We start from the raw sequence: 24393 nt of genomic DNA on the forward strand, positions 1-24393 counted from the left end.
ATATGTTTTTGTTTTCAGTCTGAATTTAGGAAGCTGAGCAGTTTTCATATAAATAGCAATTGAAAATATTTTTCTAACAAAAGGTGCACAGCACTTCATTATATTTATTTTACAACTCAGAACAGCCAATCAAGAAAACCAAAAACGAGATGAACCAATCAGAGGTCAAAAGGCCTAAACCAGTCAGGTCCAGTTTTTTTTTTATTAATAAAAGTAAATGAAAAGAAATCAATTTTTGTGTTTTTTTAGTTTCTTGAGTACAGAATAAAAACCTCCGCAACACATCTGAATCCTTAAAGTCACAGTAACAACTTTACAATACATCTAAATTATTAAGGCTAACATCTACTTTGGGCTTTTCAAGAAACACAATACGTCATCAGAAGATAAAAATACACAAACGTTTCTTCAGATTTTTCTTTCTGTGCTGTTGGAGCTGATAACTTGATGCTTCCTTGGAGAATAAAAACCATGAGTGTCTTTGAAATGCTTTAGAACAAACCTGAAGGCATTCAGAAGGAAAAAACTGCATCCATGTCAGCCAGGAGACGAGAGCTACAAAATCTAAAATGTCTGGATGAAAATCTGCTGTAACCCGTTCCTTCAACAGGATGTTTTAGCCACAAATACATTCTGATTCATGTGTGACCATAAAAAAACAGAGAGCGATCCGTAGTGCAAACGTCTGCAGGGATCTGAAGGTGGAGATATTTCCAGTTATTCAGGCACTGGGTTTGGGCGACTGAAGTGGCGCCGCAGCGGCTCCTCAGACTTCCTGTCCTGTCGGCCCGTTTGGGTTAGAACCCGGTGGAGTGGACGCTGGGGATCGGGTAGAACTTGGAGATGCGGCTCTGGGTGGACGGGTTAAGGCACTCGGACTCCCCGCTCATCTTGAAGAACACTTCCTGTTCCTGCAGCTTCCTGGCGAACTCTTCCTCCAACGCCTGCAAACAAACCCCAGTTACCATGGAAACAAACAAACAAGGCCATAGAAAGTGTTTTCAGACTGTATGGAGCAGAGAGTAGAACTGTAACGCTACTAACTAAGAGTTATCAAGCTAACTGTGCAGTTAGCATGCTACCTGCAGCCTCTAATCAAAACAACTATGAAGTTCAGAGTTTTCCTTCTATATTTTTGTCCTTTTTTCACCAGTTTCACTTTAAAAATTATAATTCAGGTATTTCTGTTGAGGCTTTTGGAACGCAGGAGACAAAACCTCTAAACTAGTTGTAGGCTATGTTTACCACCAATGCTTGTTGAGGTATATTCTACACATACTGAGGATCATATTAAAGCCCTTTGGCACCATCTAGTCGTCAGCGTTTTCAATGCATGCCTAATTCATTATTTTGTTGCTAAAATGTAGGGCTGAAGCGATTAATGGGATTAATCATAATTAATTGATTACAGAAATAATAATTCAAGTAGTAATAAATTAATTATGAATTGGAATATACACTAATAAAAAGCCATTTTCAGAGCAGTAATTAAGCCAAAAGTGTACAAAAATATATACTTTTGCATTTAAGATTAAATCTATTTATCACCTTTTGCTATGAAATTCTTAACAGTTTTATCCAAAAATGAATCCACAGTTCATCCCTGCACTGTGCTGATGTTGCGTCGAGCAGAAGGAGTTGAGCTTTTCACATGTTGATGTTATCGTTAGTCGCAGCCCTACTAAACGTGATGTAGTCTGAAATCTACTTGACATGAGAAGAGAGAATGTGATTTGATCTAAATGAATAAAGTGCGGGCGGTCTACCTTCTTCCTGGGCCGGAGCTTCTCCCTCCACTCCTTCAGCTCCATGCTGTGCTCCTCGTCCAGCTCCTTCAGCTTCTGGGTCTCGTGTTCGATGAGTAGGTGACACTTCTCATTCTGAAACACAAACATCTCTTCAGTTCTTTCTGCTATGAAAACCCAACTTTAACACGGCTAAAGCAGTTTTCGCATTGAGGACCTGCAGCTGCTGCAGCTCCCGGATGTTGGCGTCGCATTGCAGCTGCAGGTCTCTCATCTGGTTGTCGTGTTTCTGCTGCTGGTGGAGACGCTCGTTCTTCTGCCTCTTCTCCTCCTGAGCAGCAAACTGGGAACAGAGACAGCGATGAGGCCGGCTGGATTCATTCACAGCTTCTCTCTGATCTGAAGCGCCATCCCACCTGCTTGACCTTATCCCTCTCCTGCTCGGGGGTGATGAGCGCTGCGGTGATGCGGAGGCTCTTCTTGAACATGGCCATGCGCGTCTTGGCTTCGCTGCGTTGGATTTTGGGCAGCCGGGCTCGCTCCTGGGTCTGTTTGTTCTTCAGCTCCTCGATGAGGCGCTGGTTGTAGCGCTGCATCTGCTCCATCTCCTGCAGGCACAAACCAGCTGCTGGGAAAGTTCTCAGAACCACAAGACGGGTTTTACCTTGATATATTGGAGCAGAACAACAAGTTGCTTCTAATTTCTGAATCATTTCCCTCTGCATGGTGATGAACTAACTGACTGAGGAAGCCACAGACTCCAGCCATGTCCCCGTACCTTCTCATGTCTCTTGAGCAGCTGGTGTCTCTGCATGAAGTACTGGTCTTTCAGCTGCTGTTTGAACAGCTGGTGTTTCTCCTGCAGGTGGCGCTCTTCCATCTCCCACATTGCAGCCTCTCGTGCTGCATGCAGAAACAAGCGAAGACAAACATGAGGCGAACTTCTATTAAGTTGTTTAAATAAGAAACATTTGCAGCCGTCTTAAGCTTATTTTATAAAGATCTCAGTTTATGACCTTTGAACCCTGTCACTTTCATTTCCAGTTAAAGCTGTTCAGGATGACCGGGCCAAACCCACATTTCTGAGCCGGGACTCATTTATGCTGCGTTCCAGTAACCGGGGAAGTGGGAAGTCTGAGCTGGAAAACTTCTTAACCTTCTGGTTAAGAAGTTAGAATTTCAACATGGCGGCGCCCATAAACATCATTTTACAATTTACTTTCCATTAACGAACACCACTTTTAACGTGTTCAGTTTAGAGTAGCAGGCATCGATTTAATCGGACTCTTACATCTCTGCCTTATGTTTCCACCACAATGTTGATGCGAGGAGCGGCCATTTTGAAAAGTGAAGTCGTCCTTATAATTCATACCGGGGGTATTCGGAGTCGCTCCCAGTTTCCCAGTGGGAAATCCGATCACACTGGGCATTCCAGTTGATTTTTCTGACTGGGAAGTTGGAATTTTCCAGTTCAGAGTCCCGAGTAAAACTGGAACGCAGCATCAGAGCTGGATCTGGACTCAACATGATGACCAGCTGCAGATGAACCAGCTGATTTCATAAATAATATGTGGCTCACAGAGTCACTTTCTACTAATTACAATCAACTTTATACACAAAACTTTAGAAACAGCTATGAAGAACCCAAAAACACAAATAACTATTTTTTATTTAATTAGCTGATTCACACAATTGCAAATTCTTGAACTACTGCAGCTGTTACCTGGAAGCCATGGCTAATATTTAACAGAGTCGACCTCCAGGTTATGAGTATTTGCTGCTGAGTGTGAAGTGGCCTAACAACGGAAGACTGCCCCCTATTGGTTGGGGTCGGTGTCTTTGTGGAAATCCTTTGATGGTGGATAAAAATCATGTAAAACTGCAGATTTAAATTTCTGCAAAGCAAAATCATTTCTTCTTTGACTGTTGATACTGTGTTGCTTATCTGAAGCAGTTAGCAAACTTAGTGATTCTGGATCATCAAGGTTCATCAAACCTTTCAGATCTATTTAACAAAGCTCTATGTGACGGAAGGTGAAACAGTTCCTGATTAAACCTCACAGTCAATCTGGGGTGAATTTAAGTTATGGGATGTTTTCTTCCCCCTTTTTCAAAGAAAATACATCAAATTTTTTAACTAGGACACCTAAATAATGTGTTACAATTTATTTGATAAAGGTAGAAGTTTTTAATAAAATCTAAAATAATAAGTAATTAGAAGATTTTCCCATTTATTTTCTATGAATTCATCGTTAACATTAGTTCTCAGCTAGCTGTGCCATCTGGTGGTGACATATTTAATATCTGGGCTCCTGGTCTTTTCCGTTACAGCGGCGTTAAAGCTGAACCAGGGTTCACCTCTGAGCAGCTGCTGCTTGTGGTTCAGGCAGTCTCTCTCTATGGTGGCCAGCTCGTGCTTGTGCTGCTGGATTATTTTCTTCAGCGCGCTGTCCAGATCCTGCTGCTGCTTCTGGAGGAACTCCTGTTCCTGGATTCAGAAGAACACAGATGGTTTTTGAATAAAAGTGATATTGAGGTCATTTCTGCACCAACATCAACGAGCAGGGCAGGCCCTCTGAGGTCAGATAAACGTGTCGCTTCCAGGCTCACAGCCAAACTGTCAGCCTGAGAACGGCTTGAGCTGCTAAACCAGACAGAAACACCGGCTGTTAATGAGCGCTTCACCTGTCGGCCATGTTATTCTGGGCTCAGCTAACTCTGAAGGAGTCTGACCTTAACACAGTCAAATTGCACAGAAACTGAAAAACAACCAGAGATGAAAAACAGCTGATATGATGCATGTCAATCAGCTCTGACATCACAGAAACTCTGAACCAATGGGAGTCTGGATTATGACTTTCATCTTCATCGTCCCTGAAGGGAAACTCAATAATCTGATCCACGACACTCTTCAGGGTAGATTATTAATATATATTTTTTTATTTTAAATGCTTTTATTGGTAAAGCACCTCCAGACGACATTTGTTGTGAATTGTAGCTATAGAACTGAACTAAATTAACATGAGAGGCCAAAGACAAACTGCTTCTAACATGTGGTCAGATGTTGCTTCTGCTATTAAATATAATGAAGGATTGAGACAAAATCATTTCAACATCGTTTTTATTTTTGTCTTAAATAGGTATTCCAGAGTAACTTTACTGGTAAAAACAGACCAAACGTTTCCTCTGACATGCTGAATGGCTGCGTTGCTCCATGAGGACGATTCAAACCACTCAATCCTGACATCAGCCACTCCATGTGGATCACAGTCCACTGTTCTCCCACTCACACTCAGAGCGCTCCGGCTGGTGGAAGTGGTTTTAAAGTTCTACTGGTTTCATTGAACAGCTTCAAACATCAGACCAACGACGGCTCTATGATTTAATATAATAAACATTTTCCAGCGTCAGAGAGGGTTGGAACAGAAAATCCTCTTTAAGACATTTCATTGTGTCACATGCTGTGGAGAAAGTCCTGTTTGCTGTGAAGTAGGCGTGAGCAACAGAAGGAGCTAAAATGAGGCAGAGAGTGTAAGATTTAACCTGGCCTGGTGGGGCAGAAGCTGCAGAAACTCTGGAGGACAGATGAGGGCACCGTTTGTCTCAGCGGAAACATTTTGGACTCTTGAGGGGCAGAATGTGACAGACGGCTGGGACTCACCTCTTTCTTGCGGTTCTTCAGCATGTTCTGGCACTTGGACAGCTCCTTGTCCTGCTCAGCTTTGATGCGCTTGGCCTCGTCTCGCAGCCGGTTGGTGTGCTCCTGCTCCAGCCTCTCGATGGTCTGCTTCTGCTGCCGCTCCAGGTTCTCCACCTCCTGGTCGTACTGACGCTTCTTACTCTGTCCAACACAAACCGCCTCATCACTCAACCGTCTCCAGACATCACTGAGACTTTCTGAGACACTGAAGCTCAGAGGGGTTGGAGGAAACATTGTGATGATAGAAGTCAGGAGTGAGAAAAACTAATATTGCAACAGAAAAGCAAAGTTTGGAGATTTTCCTTAATATGGAGGACAAACAGATATTCTAAGCTAAACGTGTTTTAGTGTTTGCATTTCACTCATTGATGAGGAATTTCACCGTCCTTCGCTGTGATTGGTGAATGATGGCGGCTAAGTGACTTTTGTAAACGTCCACAGATTCTATTGGCTCTGACGGTTTGATGGACGCGTCATTGATTTGAATCAACCAATGAGCTCCTGAGAAACTGTGCTGCTCACAATGCCTGGCCAGAAAACTGAAAGCTCTGCGGCACCGAGACACATTGTTTAACGCTGCGCCTGGACTTTCATCAATCCAGTAATTCCTGAGATGTATTCAGTTCATTTGGGTTGTTGTTTTTCGAGGAGATATTCCAAAAAGAGGCTGGGAGTTTAAGAGGTTAGTGTTGCTTTTGTCACCAATAACCAATATTTACAGATATATACGGTATATTTTCTCACCCTTTCAACACATTGAACAAAAAAAAACAACTGCATTGCTTCAGTTAGCAAATCAAAATTCTGCACTGCGTCACTATCACTGTCACATGACCAAATAAATACCACATTTTCAAAAAAACTTATTGTTCAGATAGAAAGACTAGATTTTATGTAACTTCCCACACTGTGGAATCTGTTTGCTGTGAACCCAAAGGAGAAAGACATTAGCACTTTTTGCTTACATGTCAAGTCATAACATCATAGTATTCACCAATTTAAGTGATTTTTGTGTGTTTTACTTGTTTTAATGTTGAATAATAAAAAAAACACTGGCTGTAAATCCTTGGAATGTGATAAGAAACTATGATTTGCTTAATAAACTCTCCTTTAATCTGCAGATGGCCTCTGGTTTATTTCTCTACAGCAGATCGCTCTGAAAGCTCATTTCTTATGGAGGATAACTGCTGCACAAAACATTCAGTCCTCTATTTCAGAGCAAAACTCTGTCAGGTTTCTTTATTTTTCATCTTATATTGATAAGATGATAAACTCCAAACCTTTTTACTGCTACCTTATTGTAACAGTAAATACAGTTCTGAGCTCTGAATTTCCCACTGTTCACATAAGATGTTCTAACTTAATTAATAGACGTTTTCAAAGAAAAGCAGTTGTTTTGAACAGTCAGGAGACTTGATCCAGTGATGCTCCTTTGAGCAGCAGCTTCCACAGAATGTGACTGAGCTGCAGTTTGCTGGGAGGCAGTGAAGTTCAGCAGTTTTTAGCTGAGATGATCAGGGTGATAACAAAAAGGTTTGTAGCTACGGTGACCAGGTTCAGGAAGTTCACAGTGTCATGTGAGCAGGGGAAACGGCTCCCTGTGCTTATCTCTAAACAGAAACTACAGCTGCTGATCCGGTTTGAAAACAAGGCTGAAATGCTGTGAAGCTGGAGGGAAGCAGACTCACAGTGGTCTCCTGCTCAAAGCGTCTGTAGATCTGCTCCTTCTGCTGCTGCAGCTTGTTGCTGAGCTGCTGCTGGGCTCTCTGCTCCTCCTTCTGCAGGAGACGCAGCTCCCTCAGCTCCTGCCGCCTGCAAGAGGAGAAACAGCACAGTCAGAAAAAATTTCCAGTTTAACTCATTTTCATATTATTTGCATATGAAATGGTCATTCAAACCATTTGTTTGGTTTGAATGAAGTGACATGAGCACCTGAGGAATCTCATCTCCTCGTTCTTGGTGTCGTTGTCAGTGACGATCTTTGATGTTGTGACGCTCACTTCCACCCCGTCCACCATGAACTTACGAGTTTTCTTCAGCGTCTTCTTCTGCCGTCTGGAGTCCTGAGGAAACAGCAAGCAGGTTAAAAAGGAAGAGGTCTTCCTGTGGCTTTATGTGTGTTTCTGAGGCTTACCTGTATAGAAACAGAACCAGGCTCCTTCGTTTTGGACAGGAAGCTGGAAATGGACAGATTGAGGTCTACTGAGCTGTTGTCTGCAGCCGAGCCCCTTCCTGAATCAGAATCTCGCTCTTTTTCGTCTTTGGCTTTATCCGGAACCTTCTTCTCCTCTTCAGCGTTCGTTCTGTCTTTTTCTACCGGCTGCTCTCCGTTTTCCTTCTTCAGGTTTTCCTGCTCTGGCTCAGGCAGAGTTAGAGTCACCTTGAGGTGTTTGTATTGATCTTCCTCCTCTTCCTGAGCAGGAGTGTTTTCTTCTGGTGCAGCAGGTGAGTTAGTCTCCTGAGGAGGCCCAGGAACCTCGGCCGTGTCCACTTCCTTTTCATCCTCCACGTCTATCGCCAGGTGCTGCAGCTCCTTGGACGGTGTGTCTGGTTCGGCCTCTGACCCCGGTGAAGTGGCATCAGACATGGCCTCTGGAACGTTCTCCTCTGACGGTTTCTCTTCAGGTTCTGCTGGAACTGGAGTGTTTGGAGCTTCCTGTGTTTGCTCCTGTGCAGCAGGCGCAACAAGTTCCTCTGTGGAGACGGTTTCCTCCACATGGTTGGAGTCGGGAAGCTTGGCCGGGGAAGGAACTGGTAGGATCGGTTCCATCTTCTCAGGGACCGATTCCAAGGGCGACAGAGGGATCTTTTCGTCCTCGGAGCTGGCGACGCTGGCGTCAGACGGAGCCCGTTTGTGACCCTGAAGGAACCATGCAGAAGTTAGAACTGTCATATAAATGCAGAGTCAGCAGAAAGCAAATCACAAAAAGTAACAGCTTCAGGACTCAAAAGAACATCTCAAGCACGGCTAAACAACTGCAGCTCCTGCTGTCTTCCATGTTGTTTAACCTCTGCAGGCTTTCTGCAGGTTTCACCAACTCCACCATTATGAATGGAATTTAAGACTTGCACCTACACAGAAATGTGCAAACTTTGTCCAGCCAACTGGCAAAAAACGAACACTTACACATGACAGAAGCAAAAAAAAGGTAGAGAAATCAAAATGAAAATAATATGAGGTTAAATAGTGACAAAATGTAAGGCATAGATGTCAGCTTAGTTTTTACACTGAATTTTAACCATTTTAAGGACCTTCATTTTAGACATTTGAAGACTAAGAATGAGCAGGAACCATGCTGTCAGATGTTACCGTCTTTAACTTATGTTTGAAGATTTATGGGTGAGTCAGAAAAATGTGATATAGATGTAGAAATAGACATTAGGCTGTTGCCGTTTCTGGTGTAGAAAGTTAAATCAGATGTGGTCTGCGTAGAAACTGATTTTTCTAAAATCTGTGTTGGTGTGGACGGATCTCTAATGTCTGCAATTTATTATTTTGACTAATTTTCTTTTAGATTCAGTTTCTTGTTTTCAAACTGCTGAATCCTCATTGTACCATTTCACTCATAAAGAGTAGGTTTATGATGTTAATGTGAAGCCAGCTTGGTGCTCTGTTCCAGTCATTCTGGGTTTCATGTGGCCTTGAGGAGCTGCAGTCATCATGATAAACAATGGAGAGATCAACGCTAAAGTGACCCAACAGGAAGGATGTTTATGCAGAAACAGAACTGGAGTAATTAGTGTTTGCAGTGGCAGCATTCCCACGTCCTGCACCTTCTTGGCTTTTGAGGATGAAAACAACAACTGGGACCTTTAATTTTCCATCAAGCAGAAATGCCTAGCCCATAAAAGCATGAGCTGAATAATAATCCTCTTTCTACCAACTTCATGTTCAAAACTCAACAAACACTGAACTTGAGTCTTTTTGAATTCCTGTAGGATTTTAGTTTCTGTTTCAAACAGAAGGTAGACCTCTAGAATGTGCAGCAAGCTCACAAATGTTTATATTATGACCAATCCTGGTTTTGTTTTGATCATAAAGAGAAGATATTTGGACAGTTGGTGGTACTTTGAGACATAAACTGTTTGATCTCCTTGCCTCCATACTGAATATGAGACTTTAGCCGTTTCTGTTACGGTCAAAACCAACAGATCTTACAGTCACAATAGATATCTACCATTTTCTTTTTAATACAGTTAAAATACTCTTGAGTTATGAGTGAAAAGTATCAAACATTAACAACCACTCTTTTTTCACGTCATAAATCTCCAGTAAAATAGACTTTGATGTAAATATCTACTCACCAGATGAGCCTCGGTCTCTTCCTCCTCCTCTTCCTCTTTGTGCTCTTCGATCTCCTCGGTGACCTCAGCCTTCGCCTCGGCTATCAGCTCCCTCAGCGGCCGGCTGTCAGTCACGGTTGAGACGAACGAATGCTGCACACAAGACAACACCGAAGGCTTGTTGGTAGATAAAAACCAATGTCATTCCAGGCGTTGTTCATAAGAAGAGCATACACTGAGAATTTGACTGGAGATGGAAACATTTAAAAAACTGCAAGAAATGGAAACCAAACTCAAAGACTCAGCCAATGATCAGCTGCTGGGTCTCAGCTACCTGTAAACACTCCAACAATTAGAAGAATATGGAGATAATCAAGACGCCCCAACAAAAAACCCATGATAGAAAAAAAACATGATGAGAAGAGACCATGATTTGCTTTAGAACACGTTAAAACGCAAAATGGAGCAACAATGTTGTTTGTCAGATGACCCCAAACACTAAATTCAAGCCAGCGTAACGCTGAAGTGAAGTGGGTTGACATCTGGGTCTGTGCTGATAAAAGTAAGGAAATCTGGGATGATTTAAGATTTTGGTCGATACTTACAAGTGAAACTGATCTTATTTTCTTATTTACCTCGGAAAAGATCTGAAAATCAGCCGCTGTCCTCTTTTGCTCCATTAGAGATGGCTGTCGACTGATACGTCTGCACATGAGCAGTTATACAATAGGCACCCCACTGTTGCTAACTTCATCGTTATATTTAGCAACTTTTCTGACAAAAAAAATAAAAATAAAAATCTGTATTGGCAGGKGAAGTTTTTTCAGCCAGAAACTGCAAATGTTGCTCCTCCAGTAACATTAAAACTGATGTTTCTGTCCTGAGCTGGAAACCCAGTTCAGAGGCAGCAGAAGCTGGTCGAATCCATGCAGTACAGATGGGAAGCCGTTTTTAGAAACAGCCAAATCTTAGTGCAGTGATTCACTACAAGGTCAAATCATCAAGCAGTAAATATTTCAGTCTGAGCGTCTGCAAAGAGAAATGCAGAAGCTATTGCTAATCTTTTTTCTTTACTTTCCGCAAATTAATAACAAATCTGATCATTCCTGTTTCAACCTTCTGATTTGTGTGCATGGAAAGAAAAACTATTCTATTTTCAGCTTCATTTACTTTCAAGTTGAAAGCTGTTCAGGGTGATAAGAAGCAGAGACGTGACTCTCTGCTGATAACTGATCTCAGTTACAAACACAAACTGCTCAAAGTTTAAGACTTTGTGATAACACATTATGCAAGACCATCTGAGTGTTCAACACTAACCATCGCCTGCCTACACTTAACAGTAAAATCACTTCAATTCATCAGTAAAATGCAAGATTTAAACACAGTCTCACCTTCTTCGGTTTAGAAATCTGCTGCATGTATTCTATGGCAGGCCTGATGATGTGAAGCTTCTTAGATATCAGAACCTTCATCGGCGGCAGGCCGCTGTTTTGTATTTTTAAGCCCATTGCGTCGTCTGTGCAGTGCTGTGGTTTTCCCGATGTGTATGAGGTAAAATGCGTCCTGCTGGCCTGCCTGTCTGCACACTGAGTGAATGAGCGGCTCTGGTTTAGCACCTTAAACCCCATGGAAAAAACAAAGCCTGCTCTGCTGACGTCAGCTCCAGCAGAGGGATGAGTGTCAGTCCTACTGGGACAGACGGTTCAGAGCGTACAGAGCGGCTCAACAGATGTCGCACCGGGTTCTGATGGCAGGTGGTGCATGGGTGGAGGTGGGGGAGGAAGTGGCTTAGAAGTGGCCAGGTGTTGGGGATAATCACACATTGAGAGATTTAGCTTTGGACAGACGGTACCTGAAGAAGCTGCGCTGCGGTCCATCTGCTGTCCAGGTTCTTGTCCAGGCAACGTTTCAGGAAGTCGCTGAACTCTGGAGACCTGAGCAGAGAAAACCAAACATTCAGTCAGCCGTTCACTCAGCCGTCAAACAGAAACATGGCAACTCACCAGCGCGACGGCTGCATCAGTGTGGGCGGGTCGGACTTTGCGATCTTCAGCAGGACTCTCATGGGGTTCATCTCGTGGTTGGGGGGCTCGACCTGCGCCAGCTCGATTAAGGTGACCCCCAGGGACCAGATGTCGGCCTTGTAGTCGTATGGACGGTCCTTGGAGGTCTCACACATCACCACCTCAGGGGCCATCCTGACAACATTCGTCCAACCTTCAACTTTCATGTTTTATCAAAACGTTTAAACAAATAAAAATCTGAAATGTGTGCTGGGCTTTTTTCTTTACTTACATGAGGATAATTAATTTATCCTCATGTATAAATGAAGGTATTTGCAAGAGAAACAACTTTGGTGCTTTCTTGGCACCAAGTCAAGTCTGTTTCCAGTTGGACCGGATCAAGTGGAACCCCTGTCCACCAGTCCCGTTTCTGATGTTCATGGATGTGATGGAGGTGGTGGAGAGGAGGGAGTGTGTGTTATGTCACACACACCCTCATCCCAGCGGATCAGGTCATGATCCGCTGGGATGAGGGTAGGCTCCTCTAAAGCCTCTCCAGTTCTTTAACTGGTTCTTCTCCCGTCTGTCCTGCTCAGATTCGTCTCCATTAGCAGATCATTCAGGTTCTTCCTGTGTATGGTGCGCAAGCAATTTCATTGGTAGCAGAATGCATGCATTGACTGGCCTGCGATTTACATCCCTGCATGAGTGCAAATCTCCAAACAACAACATCTCAACCACTTCGAAGTACCAGCGGACATGTCGCCTGCTATCAGAGAGCAGCTCAGAGTGGAGGAGCAGCGCCAGGAAAACAAGCGTCAACGTTCGGAGCAGAATAACTGCAAATGGCAGAAGAACTTGTCTTGGAAGAACTGGAAAGCAATGAAGAAATGAGAAACTGTCCAGCTGTGGTCAACGTTCTGTTTGAGACAATTGCTGTTTTGCCCTAACTGGTGTGAAACGCTGTTAGCTGCTCAAAGTTGACGGGAAGATGAAGTTAAATACACAACAGACATGGCAGAAAACCTGCATATAATTTGTAGCTATAATTGGACAAAGGATCAACTCAAGCAGGCACAGAAAACTTCTCATATTTATATTGCAAAACAAAAGAAACAAAAACAAAAAAACTCCTAGAACTTTGTATAATTTTTCTTCTTCCTTACAACTATGCACAACTTTCAATCACATAGAAGCCTAATAAAATACTTTGAAGTTTATGAAAAAGTTCATAAATGCTTTTGTGCAGCTCAATATTTTCTGGGAAGTTTACTTTTTATAAAATGTTGCATTAACATAGAGGAATTATTCCTCCACTTACCAGTAAGGCGTTCCAATGAAAGAATCTCTCCGCTGAAGCGTCTTTGTGTTTTTGGCCGATACGCCAAAATCAGCTGAAAGCCACAAAACACAGAAATGAGTCAGAATAACTGAATCAGGAGACTTTGGGTCATGTGAAACCAACAGTCTGATTTTCCTGCAGGCAGATACTCGGACACCTCTGTGTGTTATGCCACTGGACAAAATGTCTGCTGTGTATTTCACCATGACTCATGCCACTCTGAATAAACCTGCATTACTACAACTTCTGTGGTCAGCAGCACCAAACGATGGATGCTGAACAGAAAAGCCACAAACCAATAAGATACTGAGGCGTCACGCTTCATTTCAAAGCTCTTATTATTAAATAGTATGAATCTTTAGGTTTCTCTGTGGTTGATTCTGTATTTATTTGACAAGAGTCTGTCAGTATTTCTTATCTTGGTAATATTTGCCCAGTCTGCTTTGCTAAAGTAGATTTTCTGGATTCTGAGTGAGCCACGAAAAAGTTGATTCTTTAAACTCGGAATTTAAGGATTTATCATCTATTATTACTGACAGAAGGTTTTCAGTTTGTACAAACGAGCACGAAGCTGGACAGGCCAACATTCCTTCTTCTATTTGGTCCAGATGCTTGAAATGAATCACCAGAAAGGCGTCACATGAACATAATATGGGTCTAAATTACCAAGGCTAAAATAATGGGAGTTAAAAACTACTGAAGTGGAAGAACTGTGCTTATGACCCAACACTTTGTTTTAAAAATGAAATAGTTAAGTAATCATTTGAGGAAAACATCACAACAGTATTCCAGTATTGGTAAATATCTGCAGTATCTGCTGGCGGAGGTTGGATTCATGTGAAGAACAGAGCCTTTGTGTAGAACACGGGACGTCATGGCGCTGTCACCAGCTGGCTCTTACCCAGCTTCACGTCTCCATCCAGAGTGAGGAGGATGTTGCCGGCCTTCAAGTCTCTGTGGATGATTTTGCTTTCGTGGAGGTAGACAAGCGCCTGTAGGGTCTGCTTACACACCACCCGGATCTGCGGTTCGGTCAGGGGTCTCTCCAGTTCTGCGCAGAAGAGGGACGGTTGCCATGAGCGTGTGCTTTAAATCAGCTCAGCATGGCACCCTAATGTAGCCTAATTGTAGGTGGCGATACGGCCTAAACCACAATTAAAGTCTTGCAGAAAGCAAGGAAGAAAGCGACCATGTGGGTGGTCCGCTGAGGCCTTTTTTCACTTTCGCTGCTGGTTCAAGCCGTTTCCCTGTTGGTGAAACAACCTGTGATAAAAAGTGGAACTGCTGACTCACCGAGCATGACGGCATCCACTGCCCCTCCTGCACAGAACTCTATGAGGATCTGCCAACAACAGGAGAAAACACAGGACCAGCGTTAGCTTCCCAACATCTGCTTTACTTCAAATAAAACACACATGAAGCTCATAGAAGATTTGACCTCTCACCTACTTTAACGGCTTTTTTTTTTTTCTACCAGTCTATTAAGTCTGCCCAAAATAACCTTTAATTGTTCACAAGTGACCTCTGCAGTTTTATCAGAATAGTTGCTGAAGTAGTTTCTTACATGTGAAGGATTTTATTTTCCCAATTTGTAAGTTTGTCAGAAGGAAAATAAAAATTTATTTCAAATCAAACCAAAAGTGCTCTATTCATCCTAAAGGGAAATTAAACTCATGTCATCAAAGCTTCTTCAAAACGTTGTGGTGGAGGCAAAGGACTGTTTGGGAAGCAACAGCAGTTGGTTAATATATCTCAACGGTTATAAACTTATTATAAAATGTAATATTTAGCCAGTGGGGCCGAGTCTCAGATTGGACATGAATCATGTCCAACAGCCATAGAGTGATGGAAGTGCAGATGAGAAAAAGAGGAAAGACGACAATAGGCAGATATAGAAACGGATATCATCACAATATTTACCAGTTTGCACTAATCAGTGCAAGATTTTTGAATCCTGCAGCCCTTACAGTAACAATAACTCAAATACAAACAATACCTGCAACATTCACGAGGAGATCAGTGCAGATTAATTATTTACAGCATACAAGGTGCTACTCAGGTCAGCAATTGAAAATTCCTGTGTTTTTTATATTGTTATAAATATCTTAGGGATAGAAAATATTGTAATTCCAGATTTTCCCCCAATATTGTGCAGCTCTGATTGAAACTGCAGGATTTTAGGCTTCAGGATAATCACTTGGAAAAAGGAGCTTCAGTGACTCAGAAAGCAGCTGAACCATAAGACAGAAACTGTTCCTGGTTTCAAACAGAAATATTCACTTCTTCCTAGAACCTTCTGGAGCTAAAAATACAAAAACAGCCAAACTAATAACTTGGCTGAAACAATGTGGGAACGAACCACCGCCCAGCATTCATGAATGAAACGGTCTTACAGGCATTCAGAGGCCTCAGTGTGGCGGCTGACGTAAGAGGATTGAGGCTTTCCACACTGCCAGACCTCAGGCCTTCTGCTGCTGATAGGATTACAGTTTGTATGAACGGAGAGAAGTCTGCAGCATCTGGAGGCTCTACTGAGCAGCACAACATTCACACAGCCTCCCGCCCACAATGAGATTGAGAAATATTGGCCGAGTGTTACTATCTGAATAAAAGAGAAGTTACACTTCTGCAAAACGTGAAACCTTTTGTGGTTTACACATCTGTCAAAGTGTTTGATATGGTCAACCAGCTTTTAAGTAGAAAGTGAAAAACTCCCAACAACAACAAGGAAAAGCTTCAGTGGAATTCCTGAGCTCACTTGAGATTTTCAGGACCGCTCCACTTCCAACAACAAAGCCGCTCCAGGCCACACACCGCCCCCGTCTTAGAGCGCTCCTGGCTGCTCCTCTGTTGTTTTAGAGGCTCTGCTGTGGCACAATGGCCGCCAGAGGCTTTTCAGCGCGGCAGCGTGAACAGAGGAACCACAGGCCAGGGCCGCGGCTTCCTCCCCACTTGTTTATTTGACACATTCACACTGAACTCCATTTAGAACCGTGCACCACGTGTTTTCCAAGCCATTCATGTGACACAAAGAGGGCGGATGTGGTCGAAGGTGATTCCACCTGAAATGTTGTGGCGAAGAGCAGCGACTGGAATGACAGAGACGCAGCAGTGAGGAAACGTAGCGCAGTAACAGCCGTGAAGCGGCCGCCTCTGGGGTTTTACAGAATAAAGCCTTTCATCAGGAGAAGGAAACGTCCTAGAGTCCGTCTCCTCTTTGCATGAACAGGTGCGACATGAGGAGGAAAAGGAGAAAACTCTACCTCCATCAGAATGAGCTTATTGTTTGGAGGACAATGGGGAGGAAAAGGGCAGAGCGCTCAACACAGCACTGAAATGAAACACCAGCTATCATGAGAGTTAACAACGTTCAGAATGCCTTTTCAGATGTTTGTGTGCTGACTCACAGGAGCGCCATGGTGATTTCTGTGTCATCTCCTGTTCACTATATCTGCCCTTTGACCTGTCACACTCAGATTATTTGCATGATAGGAAAAATAAAACTCTGAGTTACTGAAGTCCAAGTCCTCTAACCTCTCAGGCTGGATATTAATATATGAAGACAAAATAGAAGAGATACAAGTGAAACATTAGACATGAAATTAATCAGATCAATGTTTTAAAGGAGCGTGTAAGAAAATGAAAAACAAAGGTCTCATGTTTGGAGCGAACAGATTATAAACTGGTATGATGATTAACAGCTCCTAAAGCTGCTTGTTGCTGCAGCTCATGTGAACTTTAACCACATTTTATCCCACTATGCAGCAGTAAAAAAAAGAAGGAATTTTGCAATAATTTTTTTTCATCAGATGATGCAACGTACAGACAGGGAGACAGGATGAATGTGGCTGAAATTGTGCAACACAAATTATCCGATTATTCATATTTGACATACAAAAGACAATTAATTTAACAGGAAAAATCTGTGAAGATATGGAACTGATGGTCTTCCACCCAAATGAACCGATAAGTCATTCAGTTTGAAGCAGATGCATTCCTGCAGAAGGAGCCCAGAGCCTCGCTGCTACCAGCTGCTCCACTGATCAGCTCTGAATGGATCCACAGAGGAACATGAAGCTGCTGCTTCTCTCCTGCTGATGCACACTGCTGGACAGCTGGCTGAAAGAAGCTTCCTCAACCTTTCCTTCACACGTAGAAAAAAAGAATTCCAGCTTTTCTGGAAATGAGACAGTTATGACCTGATAACTAGGAGTGGATGGGAGTAATGTCTCCCATCCAGGAAGGAAAAACTCTGGTTGGGAGTTTAAACTGGTAGTTGGTGGTTCAGTGACAGGCTCACTACCAACACATTTAGCTGTCACAAACAAAGACGGCCTACGATGAAAATAGAGCAGCGTCTGAAATGCTCTGAGTAAACGGTGCCGTTGGATGGCTTCCATGTCTGCTCCCACAGCAGTCTCCTTTTCCTCATCCTCCTCTTTGTCTTTCATAATAAAAACAGTGACATCCCAAAACTATTGTACATTTTTTGTTTTGTTCTCTGTTTGACCTTTGTGACAGTTTTTATACAGTCCACCATCTTCTAAATATGTCTTCTCCAGAAACCAATCTTTGTGCTTCCTTGGAGATTGAAACCTTTTTTCTCCAGCTAGCCTTGCTGATTAGTGGTTTTCTTATGGACACTCAGTTGTTCAGTCCCAACTCCTCGACTTCCCTTCACATTTTGCTCTTACTGTCACTATTACACCATTCTCAGTTCTACTGTTGTCCTTCTTTAATTTGATAAAGCTTTGAAGTGCTCACCTATCACCACCATTCAGGTTTGTTTCCTAACCACATTTCTTCCTAAAAGATTATTGTTAAGGTCCCTTAAAATTAGGGGTGCACCGATTTATTCGCGCCGATTTCCTTAATTTTGGGAGATTGTTGATCAGCTGATACATTCGTGTAAAGCTGATCTCATCAGCCTCTGCAAAGGTCTAAAAATCAAACACTGTCCAGTTCTGTTCTCCCGTGAGAGAGGCTTGACCGACAGACCGGCCCACCAGCTCATGTCTGCACGTTAACAACAGTCACCACACCGTTACCAACTCAGTGACTTTCTTGCTACATTTAACATTTCAGACAAAAAATGTCTATCAGTCAAAATCAAAATTGGCAGGTCAGGATTTTTGGAAATCAGTAATCACCGATAGGACAGAAAACTGCAATCAGTGCATCCCTGTTTGAAAGTCATCTTATTATTTTCCAATTTAAGTTATATTTTTTCCAAAATTCTATTTTTCTGAATTCCATTTTAAGCATGGGGTCCTGGTTCTACACTTTCCTTTCAGGTTTTGAAAATGTGTCGGACAGTTCTCGACCCAGTTTTAGTCGTTTCTGCCTCTGCTTGATGCCAGTGATCTGAACCTTCTTAAACAGACAAACATCTTCTCCTCAGCCACAGGGTGTGTCTTTCTACATGCTTGTGTAAGAAATGAGAAGCTACTCATTGCGTCAGCTGAGGTTAAAGAACTCGTTGCAGCTGAAAGATAATCGCCTGCAGTAATTATTATTATAGGAGGCTTGGATCTGTTTGCTTAGGTAAATCCAGGTGGAAACATTTTTGGCCAGCCAGCAAAGTTCCCTTTCCTGTAGCAGAACGCTTTCATTTGACCATGAGCATGTTGACAACAAACCAAATCCTATTGATGCAGCTTGTCAGATTTGTTTTCTTTTCTAACAAGCTTGAGGTGAAATTACATCTTTCTTCTTCTTCAGATGAATGAAGGATTACTAATATTTACTTTACAAAACCTTCATTCAAAAAGCCAAACTAAGCTTTTTGAAGCAGACACTCACCCACAGCTTGCTCTCGTAGTAGAAAGCGTCCAGCAGTTTGACGATGTTCTGATGATCGCAGGAGGCCAGGATGTCGATCTCCACCATGTAGTCCTCCAGCTCCTCCTCTGTCTTCGTATCGATGACTTTGGCAGCAGCGAGGATGCCCGTCTGCTTGTTCTGAGCCTGGAGGTAAAAACACACCAATTTAATCCTTCTTCATTTCTTTATACAAGCTTTAGACAGGTTAAATAGAAAACACACACATGCCAGAACCATCCGAGCCAGTAGGACGGTAACAACAGGGTTAAATCCCTCGCTATTCGTGATGTTGAAGTGGAAATTCCTTCGACTGTTTTGGCTCCTCGGCACACAGGATGTACTCAATGAAGTCGCCGCTGCGATATGGGACGCAGCCACTTCCTGCTGATTCACAGCTCCACAGTGAGCTATGAACAGCACTTAAGCTCAATAAACTCCCATCACTTCTGGAGCTTACAGTTTGAGCTTCACTGTGAAGCAGACAGAGGTATGGAGTTAGAGCGGCGGAGTTTAATATTTCTGGATAATTATATAATCTGTAGGCTCTTCTCATCTGACTACAGCTGGAAATATGAGCCATCATATCCAACTTTAAATGCCTCTTTACTGTTCTATGGAAAGACTTTTTATTCAAAATTACATAAATGAACATTGTAATTAATAGATTATTAAAACTTACTCCAAATACATTAAAAAAATTATTAATATTAAAAACAGATTTTTTTTTTTATTGTGGATGTTATTTTGTCAGTTTTATTTATTTGTTTAATAATTTTACTTTACAGTCTGAGAATCTTTTTTTTCCATGTTCTCACATTCTTAAATGGGGCAGATTTGGCCACAAAAGAAAACACTATTACGCATAAAAAAATAAAATAATCAAATAATAGATGCTAAAATAAATAAAACTTATTGACAAACTCATATAATCTTTATTTAAACCATATATGTGACTGAACTGATTCTTTTTGTTCCATTTTTAACAAGACAAAACAGCTACCAGAATAAATCACATCTGAAACAAATAATCAGGAAAAAAAATGTGCATCCTATAATTCCATCATTTTATTTAACAATACAAAAGGTTATTGAGTCTCGGTTCTCCAAGACTCAATAACATCTAACTGCTTGAAAGCATTGCATTGAACTCCTGCAACTCAAACTAGATCTGGCATATCAACCAAAACCACCAAGCTCCACTTTCTACTGGATAACAAAAACCACCAGCAGATGGTTTTTATAAACCAAAAAAGGTTTGGCTTACTAGATAGCAACTGCAATTACCATTTGAGGTAGTAGGATAATATTTTGCAAGTGTTATGAACTTGTATTTTTCATGCTGATGTAATATTTAGCCACTTGGGCAGAGTTTCACAGCGGCCGGTTCTCACACCGAACACTAATGGATTCGCTTGAAATGTTAAAGTTTGCAGAGTGACGGAGTAAGAAAGGAAAAAAGAAAACAGGCATAGACTGCAAGATTTTCGAATATCATGCAGCCTTGTTAGTTATCAAACAATGCATCTAGTTCAGTTTAGGATTCAAAAAACATTTTCCATTTAAGGAAACCCAGCAGATTGCAGCATTCACTTCTCCTGAACAAGTAGCGAAAATAGACATTAACTTGATTTGTGTCATTGCAGCAATCCCTCATACAGAGCATGCATGTGGCGACAGTGGAGAGGAAAACTCCCCTGTAACAGGAAGAAACCTCCAGCAGAACCAGAACCTGGCTCAGAGTGAATGGCCATCTGCCTTAACTGACTGAAGGGTTGAGAAGACAATAATTATCATCAGAACTAACAAATATAAATCTCTTTTAAAAAAAAGGTGGGCATTTTTAGATAAAAAACATCGTCATAAAAGAAAACAAAAGAGCAACAATCAAGGGGAAACCAACCTTAAAAACTTTGCCAAACCCTCCATCAACTATTTCCCAAATCTCCTCTGGGTTTTCATTTTCTAGTTTAGATGTTTCTAGTTTATTGGCTTCTGTGCATATTCTTCATTCAGAAAATGAATGAATCTCATATCCTGCTTGTTTCCTCAAAATAGTTCCATAATTTCCCAGCATGGTGACACCACTCTTAGTCTGATCTTACTTGAATAACATTTCTCTTTCTGACTGCAGAGTAATTGGATTTTCTTTTGTACTTTCTGTTTGTGGTGTTGATGATATGTTAAATGTTAGCATTGGGGTCAAGTCTGCCTGGTGATTATTTTCAGTGCAAGTAGGAGGTGATGCAGGAAGCATTGTAACATAAATTAAATCTTTTGTTGATCTATGATACTAAAATCAGATTTTTCCACTTCAGTTTACACTGCTACTTTGCTAATAAAGCAAAACAAATAAAAAAATACAGATATGCTCAAAAAAAACTAATGTTTGCCTCATTCCTTCTGCAAGGCCAGCAGAGACGTGTTTGTGTGGGGAGTAATTTTATTTTTGATTTAATTATTTCTCTACAATTACCAATGAAATAGAACTCTTGACCATGATGTGTTGTACAGGTGACAACTACATTTCACCTGGGTTTGAATGAATTCCCAGAAAGTTAGGTTAGCAGCTTTAAATGATGAATTATTGAAATAAAGGTGGGCATTTTTAAATAAAAACATTGTCCTAAAAGAAAATAAAAGCGCAACAATCAAGGGGAAACCAACCTTGAAAACTTTGCCGAACGCTCCATCTCCCAGTTCTCCAACTATTTCCCAAATCTCCTCTGGGTTTTCATCCCTGCGCACATGTTCGTATTGCTTCTTCTTCTTCTCCACTCCCAGTTTAAATATCTTACGGAAATTAAAAAACGACATAATGTCTGCTGCTTGAAAATTCATTAAGGATCAAGACAAAACAGCAGGTTTGGAGCAGGTTAATGTTGTCCCATTAAGAATACAAACTCAAAAGCTTCCATAGCAGCCCAGATCCAAACCTTAGCTTAGCCTTTGACACCAATCTGACCAGTCTACCCAGTGGCTATTTCACTCATAATATAAACACTTTGTACACATAGAATAATAACCACTGAAATCTTAACCGTTTTGCAGCAAGTAAAACGTGTATAATTTTTTTCCTTCTTCTTTCTTATAGAAGTAACTGTTTTGGGAATCTCGTCGTTGTTTAAACTGGCCCGACAACAACCCAGTCTGTCTGTCCGTAGGTCTCTTTCTTCAACAACAAAAAAAAACACACAAAAGACAAAAAAACAGGCGCTGTCCAAATCCTCGCGTTGATTCCGACAAAGTCCCACGCTACAGTCCAAAAGGACACCAATGTACGCAGTTTATCCGCGGTTTAGTGTTCGTTAAAACCGTTAAAACGGTCATCTTTTCCCGGAGCGGGTCGGGCTGCTTGGTGCCTCGTAGCGGATTTAGTGACCGAGCGCGTTCACGCACACCACAGCGCGTGCCAGCATTTCTTTTCTTCTTGAGCTGTGACAGTTGGTTAACGGTTGGTAAATGAGGCTAAAATTAGCTTTCTGCTGCCCTCATCTGACCGGGGTAACCAACAGAAACACAACAGCTGCTTAAACTGCTCCCCCTGCCGCCTTCTCAACCAAAGCGACGATCTACGAGCGCTTTATTATTAGTTACAGTACGGAAACATCCAAAGTCCCTTTGTTTCAGTGAAACTACGTCTACCATGATACATTGCGGCAAAATGCAATGTGTCGCAATGATACATACAGTATAGTATTATTATATATATATAAAAAAAGAAATATCACACGCAGTGAGACATTACAATAAGTTCCTATCAAGAATATTTAGACTGAAATAATTTTTTTAAGTTTCAATGAATGGGCCATATGACTACAGACAACGCTAGCGATCGACGCTTACGTCACAGTTACAACCATATTGTGAGTGACTTTTAGACATTGATCAAGCCGAAATGAAAAAATAAAAATAAAAACAGCGCATAGAGTCTCAAATCTAAAACTTAATTATGTAAATATTTTACTCATGTGGAATCGTCTTCTATATCCAAGTAAAAATAATAAATTAGAATCTATGAATAATATGAGGAATATAATACGCAAAGAGTGAACAAGAACGCACTTAAAAGTAAGTCGGTTATAGATCAGGGATGGGCAACTCCAGGCCTGGAGGGCCTTTTAGATGTGTCTCTACTTCAACACACCTGAGTCAAATAATGAGGTTGTTAGCAGGACTCTGGAGAACCTGCCTGCGTTTGAGAGGTGATTCAGCTGCGTGTTGGACCAGGGAGACATCTAAGAGTGGCAGGACAGCGGCCCTCCAGAACCAGGATTGCCCACCCCTGATTATAGATGCTTGTTTTAGTATATGATAATGAAAATAATACATTACTCCTACTTATTATGCATTTGTATTAATTATTAAGAAATTTTTTTTTATTAAGATTAATTATCAAAATAACAACATTTATATTAGTTGTCTATTGAATAAACAGTTTCACAACCTATTTCTTAGATATTTTCTATCAGCAGTAATAGTTCCGTTATCATATAGGGCAGTGTTTTTCAACCACTGTTCCGCGGCACACTAGTGTGCCGTGAGTGATCGTCAGGTGTGCCGTGGAAATTATTCAATTTCACTACTGTACCGTATTTTCCGGACTATAAGCTGCTACTTTTTTTTCCTAAGCTTTGAACCATGCGGATTGTAGCCCGCTGTGGCTTTTCTGTGGATTTTTCTTCAACCACCAGGGGGCTCTCTAGCAGGAAGTGAATCATTAGAAGTCAAAATTGTAAATCAAAGAAGAACGTGCTAATTTTCATTTAGAACAAGCACATGCTAGCAGCAGGCACGACGGAGAAATGTTTTCAAACTCATATCATGCAGCTTTTAAGTTGAGGGCTGTCGATCTGGCACTACAGGAGGGAAATAGAGCCGCTGCACTTAAACTCGGTGTGAACGAAACCATGGTTTGACTTTGGAGACGGAGTGCTGCGTCCAGCAGATTTATTAGGACGAGGCATTCTGCTGGGTCCTAATGGAAAACCGAGAGCAGCTTCCAGTTTTTATTTTATTTTATTTTATTGAGGGTGCTAGTATGGTGCGCTCTATAGTCCGAAAAATACGGTAATTGGTTTTAAAAGATTTTTTGAAAATGAATTGTCTGCATATAATGCCATCTTTGAGTATCTGCTGTAGTAGTAGCAGCGGCGTAATCATGTAATGTTCTTACCACTAGATGGCAGCAGGTACAGAGCATTTTACATTAAAACGAGAATTAGTGATGTATGAATGTTACAGGTAGCGGTGAGAGCACTGAATCTAGAAAGACTGATGACAGTGATGGAAAAGACAGTGAAGCTCAGCAGTAGTTGGAAAGAACATGAGTCCATTTCCCACAACATATCTGTGTGAAGTGAGCTTCTCAAGCCTGGCTACTATAAAAACTAAAAACAGAGAGAGACAGAGATGTTGAGGAAGAGCTTTGTCTTTCTTCAATTTCTGCCAGTAAATCAACTGTTTTCATCCAAACAGGCACAGGTTTCACACCAGGTG

The 24393-nt window shown here is 41.7% G+C and overlaps 1 protein-coding gene across 2 annotated transcripts; it reads right to left on the minus strand.

The window, feature by feature from the left end:
- Nucleotides 1–323: 323 nt before the first annotated feature.
- slkb (STE20-like kinase b) lies at nucleotides 324–22447 on the minus strand. Of its 2 annotated transcripts, none has more exons than XM_008422328.2 (18): nucleotides 21562–22447; nucleotides 18877–19041; nucleotides 14368–14416; nucleotides 13976–14125; nucleotides 13054–13126; nucleotides 11733–11927; nucleotides 11582–11663; nucleotides 9751–9882; nucleotides 7580–8305; nucleotides 7378–7508; nucleotides 7134–7257; nucleotides 5407–5586; nucleotides 4104–4233; nucleotides 2524–2648; nucleotides 2162–2353; nucleotides 1963–2088; nucleotides 1767–1880; nucleotides 324–944 (listed from the first exon to the last, which is right to left on the minus strand). In XM_008422328.2, exons 1-18 carry the CDS (start codon nucleotides 21733–21735, stop codon nucleotides 798–800), a joined length of 3015 nt encoding a protein of 1004 aa, XP_008420550.1. In that variant the 5' UTR covers nucleotides 21736–22447; the 3' UTR covers nucleotides 324–797. The 2 variants fall into 2 exon arrangements, with proteins under 2 accessions (XP_008420550.1, XP_008420559.1); XM_008422337.2 differs by lacking the exon at nucleotides 21562–22447 and adding an exon at nucleotides 19122–19334.
- Nucleotides 22448–24393: the final 1946 nt, after the last annotated feature.

The sequence above is a fragment of the Poecilia reticulata genome, linkage group LG1, assembly GCF_000633615.1.
Source record: "Poecilia reticulata strain Guanapo linkage group LG1, Guppy_female_1.0+MT, whole genome shotgun sequence".
Classification (NCBI taxonomy): Eukaryota; Metazoa; Chordata; class Actinopteri; order Cyprinodontiformes; family Poeciliidae; genus Poecilia; species Poecilia reticulata.

Excerpts from the sequence above, each read along its gene's own strand:
- slkb (XM_008422328.2), bottom strand. The coding sequence starts at position 21,735 with ATGAATTTTCAAGCAGCAGACATTATGTCGTTTTTTAATTTCCGTAAG. Across the intron at positions 8,306-9,750 it reads AAGAGACCGAGGCTCATCTG|GGTCACAAACGGGCTCCGTC; the intron begins GTGAGTAGATAT and ends TGGTTCCTTCAG. Across the intron at positions 2,649-4,103 it reads CAAGCAGCAGCTGCTCAGAG|CACGAGAGGCTGCAATGTGG; the intron begins GTGAACCCTGGT and ends TTCTGCATGCAG.